Raw genomic sequence first — 8,129 nt, forward strand, 5'->3', positions numbered from 1 at the left:
AACATTTTCTAAGCTGAGGGCTTGCAAATACTCTCAACCCACGCCCATGTCCCCTTCAATCTTCTCTGGGTTTTATGTTCATTTTCATTAAGAAATATTAGAAATAAGAAAATAATAGTCAGTTCTCGGGATTGCAACTCATTATTAAGCAAATCTCACTATGTTTCTGGTGTTGCTCTCTATTAGATCCTATAAAAGTGTTGTGTATGACTTTGGCGTGTGTGTGTGTGTGTGTGTGTGTGTGTGTGTGTGTGTGTGTGTGTGTTTAAAAAACATCTAAGCCAATGGCTTACTTATTATAACTCTGTGGAGAAATTTGAACAACTGGAAATTTCTTAGAGTATTAGATCCACCAACCCTGGGCGGCAAACAGCAATGTCTAAATGTTACTGACCTTTTATCTTTCTCTTTAACAGAAGCGATCCAAGCAGCGAAAGCTACAGCAGAAGGCCTTCCGTAAGAGGCAGCTGAAGGAGCAGAGGCAGGCACGGAAGGAGAGGCTCAGTGGGCTTTTCCTTAATGAAGAGGTGCTCTCCTTGAAAGTGACTGAGGAAGACCATGAAGCAGATGTTGATGTTTTGATGTAATAGGGTGAATTGATCAGCGTTCTTTCAAAGCATTATTCTCTCTTCATTAGTTTACATGCATCTTGACCAAAATTTTGGTTAGGGTTGTGCTGGTGTACCATTAATAATTTAGGCCAGTGGTTCTCAGTGCCCCAGCACCCGCAGCTTTCATCATCACCCGAAAAGACCTTAGAATTGCGTTCCAGACCCACAGGCAGTGTGGCTTTGGAGCAGCACTGTATTTTAACCAATGCCAGGTTATTCTCATACACATTCTCATTTAAGGGCCACTGGTAAATGTCTTACCTACTTTAACTTTATAGTAGACTTTTCAAAGACGACTGCATTTACAGTTTGTGAAATTTCAAAGTACTGATGACAAGTAGCTTATTTTGTTAGTATATATTTCGGGTCTGTAATTCAGTTCCGTTCTTCATGATAAGGTTTTTTTCTGGGGGTTTACTTTTTCAAAAGGGCCATAGTATAATTCTTAGTTCTTGGGGGCAAATCGTTTTTGAGGTGGGGGTGCACATAAGGTATGCATTGCTGTTTACAATAGTGCCTTCATTAGGTTTAGTTCTCTTTCATTAACTATTAATGCAAAGGTAGAAAAAGGGCCCTAATCTTTTCCAATTAGATGGGGTTTTGTTTGGTTTTTCTTTGCTTTATGTCAAGTGAGCATCATTTCTGCAAGTGAAAACTACTGAGAAAATAATGCTACATTAGTGAAATTTTAGACTTAATGCTGTGTTGATTAAGTTTCAAGTGGAGAGTCCATTTAGGCAATAATGCCAATCAATCAAAATTTCTCATTTTATCCTTACATTTTAGGCTATCTAATAATCTCTAAACTAGAACATTTATCTGTTTCTCTCTGTCAAATTTTATGTAGTAAGTCTCCACTTTTACATGTTTTACATGTGGACAGGTTGATGTTTCAAATTAACTGACAGAGCACCTGGAGTTCAGCAAACTTTAGAGACTGCTGTGGGTGTACAAAGCAGTATTCTGTAGAAAACACTTTTGTTGGTGCCTAGTAGGACGCTTAAGTCTAAATGTGAAGTCATGGAGTTTCTTTAATCATGTTTTCAAAGAATTCATTAGCGTGGACTTAGAAATAGCCTGATTCCTTTTCTTCTGTGAGCTAGAGAAGATATAAACCGAGATTACTGACAATCAACTTGTTTTCTGACTTTCATGATTTTCACTATTACTGCATTTAGAAAGCAAGCTGTGGGTTTCAATATTATTTAACTTCAAAAAGATTAACGACATAAATTCTTAATTTTTAGTCGATATAAAGACTTAAATTTTACTAAATTGAAAGTGAAGAATGAATTCTGGTATGTTGGCACACACTTAATCCTAGCATTCAGGAGAAGTAGTCTAAGTTCAAAGCCAGCCTGGGCTATATAGTGCTATTAAGATTTTGTATACATTTAAAATACTTAAATTTTCTTTTATTTTTCTTTGAAGGCTAAAGAATTGAAACTGAGGGTAAAACCTGGGACCTTGCAGCATTGCTGAGGCCTATGGTCTGGCTGTAACTTTTGAATCCCTACTAAGATCAGAATTTAAAATGCTATGAAGATAAAAGCATGAGTATGTATGCTTTCGGTTAAAGTAGTATTTCTGACTTTCCTCTACCTCTTTTGGTACTCCATCCTAGTTTAGAGGGACCAAAGAGATATCGGGGTCAGATTCTAGATACTTAATAAAGAATGTACTCACTTTTCCATTCTAAGTACAGAAATAGAAAAGAAGGAGAGAAGCAAATATATCTAAACCCCGTCTTCCCTTAGTCATAGCAAAATCCCACAGAGGAAATAATCTGCATGCTCTTCCTATTTGCTAGGGACGGTGGACCACAGTGAGATACAGGGCAACTTGTATTCACCACCCACTTGCAAACTATTTATTTGTTGATGCTCAGTAAAAAAAAAAAAAATCCAAAACCAGTTCAAGATATAATTAAAGACCAATGTCTCTATTCTCCCAGAAAATCTTGTAGTTTTCCTAACTTAGATTTAACTTAAGTCACTATTGAATAAGTTTACCAAAGTGCCATGGGCAGGTTTTTAATGTCTATAAAGGTCTGAGTATTTATAGAAGTATGTCATGAAATTTTCTGTAAGTCCAGATTCACTCTATATGTTAGGACTGGAATGTAAAGTGTCAATTCAGTAGAGATTGAAAATACTGCTCTAGTTTAAAAGAAAAAAAAAAACGTGGAACTCCTAGAGTTGTTTATGATCTAAGAGAGAGAAAGAGAGAGATTAAAATCTTTCTCCTTCCCTCCAAAACAAACTATTGCAAAAGGGCAAAAGTCTCTTAGTGTCCTTGTTATCTGTGCTCTGTTATCTGTTAGGGTGTTTCATGTAAATAATTCAGAGACAATTGTTGAAATAGGTAGTAATTTATTAAATCTTGTATCTCCACGAGGTATATTTAAAACAACCTTAAGTCAGCATCTTTTGTTTTTCCCTTTCAGTGAAAAACCTACTTAATCCGTTAATTAAAAGGAAAATCAGGGAAACCTAAATCAAAAGTGTTGAGTCTATCCTGCTCTAGTCACAATGGCTACCATGAAGAAAGCCAAAAGCAAATGCTGGTGAGAAGAGAGGGTAGGAAGGAATCTGTATATACCGCTAGTGACAGTATAAACTGGCTGTACCATTGGAAATCAGTATGGGAGTTATTTTTAAAAAATTATAAATGTAACTATCGTATGGTGGAGCTATACTGTCCTTTGGTTTATGCTGAAAGTAAAGGAACTCAGCATGTGACAGGGATTTGGGTGTGTGCTTCCATGTCTATTACAGTACTGCTCCCAATAGCAAAAAAAAAAAAAATAAAAAATAAAAAAATAAGGTGCCCATCAGCAGATGGATAGATAAAGAAAATGTAACATAACATATATACATAACAGAGTTGTATTCAGCTATAGTGAAGACTGGAATTATGTAACTTGCAAGAAAAGAGATAGAACTAGACAAATCATGTTAAGCAAAGCAAACAAGATTCAGAAACACAAACATTGCCTTTTTTGCAAGTGGAATCTAGATTTAATAAAATGTTACACATGAAACTGGAAGGGAATACTGTTTGGGAAGAGGAAAGGCTCTGGTGAAAAGGGGAGCAAAACTGGCGGGTGTATATGATCAAAGTACATTCTACATGTGTATGGATAAATAAATGAATGAACGGAAGTCCAGATTTTGTTCCAGTGTTGGTTCTCTTCTATCCACAACTGACAGTGGAGGGAATAAGTCTCCTCTTTATAGATTTATCCAGAGACTTTTTATTAGAGGTCTTGTAAGAGTATGTCAGTCCTTGGTACAGCTTTTAAAGGTGTGAACAGTGAATTAAGCAAAATGGCATGTATTTTTGTACAGTTTTGCAAATGATTAAAGGAAGGTTTTGTTTTAGAATGTAGTAGGTTGTAAAGGGCTAGTTCAGTCTATCTTAGCAAGAACTTCAAGTCAAATGACATTTTTTTTCATTCTTTGGTAGATAGTGACAGTTTAGTTGACTTCCTCTGTTGTTTGGGTAAGTTAGACATTTCTGAATTAAGTCCCAGAAACTGATTTATAAAATAATGACCCATAGTGTGGGTAGATGTCTCATTTTTTCTAGCTTTAAAAAATGGTAAATTCCCTCAAAAAGGAAAAATTATATGAAACTATTGTATAAAGGTATCCAGATTCTGATGAGCTTTAAATATTGTAAATTTTATTATATATCTTCATATTTAAGCCAAAAAATATTACAACATAAGCTCTATAGCAGTCTTTTTGTTTTGGGTTCTCTTAGCAGACCTTTTGTTCATGGCTTCTCTGTAGCCTCATGTGCCTTAAAGGTGGTGAACTTTGTCATTCACGTTTATATCAGGCTTTGTCAAAATCAATCAGAATGTTATCATTTGGTTCATTTAATGCTCATGGTGTTTGGATATTAGTAAAACTTACCAATCAGTAATGATAGAGTATAAAACAAAATAAAAACCTTCAGATCTTGGACTCATTTGCTTAAAACTAGTTTTGATCCACCAGAATAATAAAGGGCCTTATATTTACATAAAATTTTGCTTAATATATTTTTTTCTCACTGAAAAAATCTGAGACTAAGATACTCTTCATTTCCTTTTCTTTTTGAAACAAGGTCTCTCAGTACATTCCAGGCTCTGCTTGAACTTGTTATGTTGTCCAGGCTGGTCTGTAACTTGTGATCCTTTCTCCTTAGCTTCTCTGGTGTTTTTTGGGGACCCAGAGGTACCCGGGAAATACACCTTTTTAAACTATGTGAGTTTTATCAGGAAAGAAATATTCTAGGGTCTGTACAAAAACACTTGAAAAACAAGATTATATAGAAAGCTGTTTCTTCTGTTATGTTTAAGGATTCTTTGGATTCATTTCTGTAATCATTGGGGTGCCCTATTCTCTATGCTTTAACAGATTACCTCTTAGCACTGTTTTCAAGAATTATTCTTGGGAATTGATGGAAAGTAAAGTTAGTTTGGGTTGCTGATAGTATAGTTCATTTATGATCAATGGTGGTGTTGATGTTGAATGCAGTGACATTCGACATATTTAAACTAGAGATTAATTCCATCTTGAAAGAGACTATTAGGAAATAAATAACTGAGAAAACATCTAATTTGATCACTTTGCAGTAGATTTAAGCTTGGTAAAGTGAGATGAATTTTATCTCAGATTTGAACCTTATTAAATAGGAAACCTTTGAGGCATTTTGAGCTAGGCATTTCTGTCAGTATAGAATTTTGAATATAGTCCTTGAAAGATATGAATTTGGTCTCTGAAAAATAATTTATATTGTCTATGAGACTTAGAAGGAACTCTGGCAATTCCTGTAACTGGCTGTTAAGACTAAGTAAGCTACATGGCATAGCTCAAGATCCAAGTTGGCTCACTACAATTAAATTTCCATTCCTTAAATACTAAAATTTGTTTTTGGCTCACTGCCCGAATATTTTTGGAATTGAGGTCATTGATGATTTAACCTAAACCAGACTATGGCAAACTCAGAAAAACCAGTGTGATCTTTCCTGATCTCAATATGTAGTAATTTTTCTTTATTGTTAGGTTTCTTCTATTGCATCTTTGTGGTGAACAGAACTTGTAGAAATCTGTATTCTTTTTTTGTGATGGTGGATGGGATAGAAAGGGAAGAATTGCTTGATTAGTATCTGTTTTGACTGTTTCAAGGTAAATGTGGAATTACCAAGTGCAGGCACACACTTAAGCTGCCCGAATTGTTCTTAAATTGAAGCTGATCTTCTGTGTTTACATTGCTATTTCAAGGCTTTTGGAAAATGGGGCTGATAGTGTCTCTTTTAGTGGGTGAATTTGATTTCCTGTTTAGATTTTTAAAAATACATAAATCTTTGTGTTGGCAATTTAATAGGACTGTTACCAGAAGAAGTTAGTAACAAACACAGATACACATAAAACACCTCATAGATTGTTAAGAGTTGCAAATTGTGGGACTACCCACTTCCCTTCTTTTCAAAAAGTAGTTATGTATAATCAATATAACCAAAGCAAGTAGGAAGTTGACTGGTTTGGAGAATCTACAAGTAGTCTTAGGTACTGTAAAGTATCAGATTGTCAACCAGGACTTTTTTCCTATATTCCTGCAAAATGTATTCTATATTAATGCACTTTTGTATATAGGACAGTCTTCTGTACATTCTGTATTTACTACAGTGTATATAAAACCTGGCTGTTTTTTTTTCCTTGAAGCTGTGTGAGGGGATAACAATAGTTATGACACAATTGGTTTCTCTTTTGAGTTCCCTTTTGCACACGAAAATATTTTAGCAAGCATATCTAAATGAGTCTGTGTGGCTATAACTAAAGCTGGCTAGGTGATGGAGCTGTTCTTTGAACCTAGTGTCAGAATTAAAAGAGTCATTTAGTTATGAAGAATTTTGATACTTATGCTATCCTAAGTATATCTCTTTTTAAAACCCCACAGCTGCTTATAACTCGATACTCTGAATCAGCTCCTTTCAAAGTTCCATCCTAGAACATTTACTACTAACAGAGAATTGCCGATTTCTGTGCTTCACAGTTTGATTAGACTTCTATAGACATGTTTCCCAAAAGTCATGAGCAAAACTTTTTTTTTTCTGAAGAGATCAGATTTCTAGAGAGATTATCATTCATATAGTAAGTGAAAGTAGGTCAAATTTTTGTTGAAAAAATGATTTATTTTCCTTAAAAGATTCTGCTGCAGAATCTCTTAAAGTTAAGTTTCCAGAAAAGAAATGTCTATGATCAGTTGTATGCATAGATTTGAGTGCCATTCTGGGTTTTGTGTGTGTGTGTGTAGTGTATTTTGTTTTTTACTTTTCTTGGATTCTTTTTAATTTTTATTTTATTTTTTTAATCAATGATGTTATTTCTTGCCACTATAGGGACATGTATGAAAAATCTTAGCCTTTCTTCTTCTTCTTCTTCTTCTTCTTCTTCTTCTTCTTCTTCTTCTTCTTCTTCTTCTTCTTCTTCTTCTTCTTCTTCTTCTTCTTCTTCTTCTTCTTCTTCTTCTTCTTCTTTTTTAGTTTTAGTTTCACAGATTGGCAAGACTTATTCTCAAAATGTTTTGTGTGAGTAAATATGTTCATTTAGTAGTTAAAGGTAGATTAATTAAGCTTGTTTAATAAAGAAGGCAGTCTTATTGTTGCTATCTGTAACCTTTCATTTTTAATAAATGTGAGTTAGATACTAAGTAAAACATGCATGTGTGTTTTTCTTTTTTTTAAAGTACTGCAAGCTGTATTGTTCTTATGGTAGGCACCAGACATATGTGACTATGTAAATGAATTAAAAAATATTTCAAGACCCCAGTAGCCACATGTGGCTTTAGGCTACATTTTGTTTTGGAAAGCATAGGATGTAAGAAGTTCCACAGTGCTGGGCATAGTGGTTCCTTTAATCCCAGCATTTGAGTGGCAGAAGCCTCTGTGAATTCGAGGACAGCCTGGTCTACAGAGCAAGCTCTAGGGCACCTAGAGCTATACAGTGAGTGAGACCCTGTCTCAGAACAAAATTAATTGTAAAATTTCCCACAATCACAGAAAATTCTTGTGTAGAGCGCTGCTACAGTGACAGAGTGGCGTCTCTGGTACTCACTGTTATTCTACCAGTTAACAATAACATTGGTTGCATTATATGTTGATTTGTTTATAGTATATGTAACAACGCTGCTTAAAGAAGCCATGAGTTTGGGAGGGAAAGTGGGGTCAGACATGTGATCGGTAAGTAGAAAAGGGGGACAAGGAGGAAGAAAAGATATAATTACATTTTAATTAAATAAAATATTCTTACAAATACAAAATAAATGTGAGTTACAGAATCTTCATTAAGTCTGTCCTCTCCTGGTCACCCCCTCCCACGATCTTCTCCCTTTCTCTTCTGAGTAGGGGGGCAGCCTTGGGTAACTCCCCTGCCCTGGCACTTCAAGTCTCTGTGGGGCTCGGCACTTCCTCTCCCATTGAGGCCAGACAAGGCAGCCCAGCTAGAAGAACATATTCCACAAAGA

The 8,129-nt window shown here is 35.2% G+C and overlaps 1 protein-coding gene across 1 annotated transcript in view; it reads left to right on the plus strand.

Moving 5' to 3' along the window:
• Positions 1-4,186, plus strand: part of FAM199X (family with sequence similarity 199, X-linked) — a 28,367-nt gene extending 24,181 nt beyond the window's left edge. The window contains exon 6 of the mRNA XM_080909741.1: positions 417-4,186. Coding sequence (XP_080765867.1) covers positions 417-587 — 171 coding nt within the window. The 3' untranslated portion in view covers positions 588-4,186. The remainder of the gene's footprint in view (positions 1-416) is intronic.
• The last annotated feature ends 3,943 nt before the right edge of the window (positions 4,187-8,129 follow it).

The sequence above is a fragment of the Micromys minutus genome, assembly GCF_963924665.1.
Source record: "Micromys minutus genome assembly, chromosome: X".
NCBI classification, from domain to species: domain Eukaryota; kingdom Metazoa; phylum Chordata; class Mammalia; order Rodentia; family Muridae; genus Micromys; species Micromys minutus.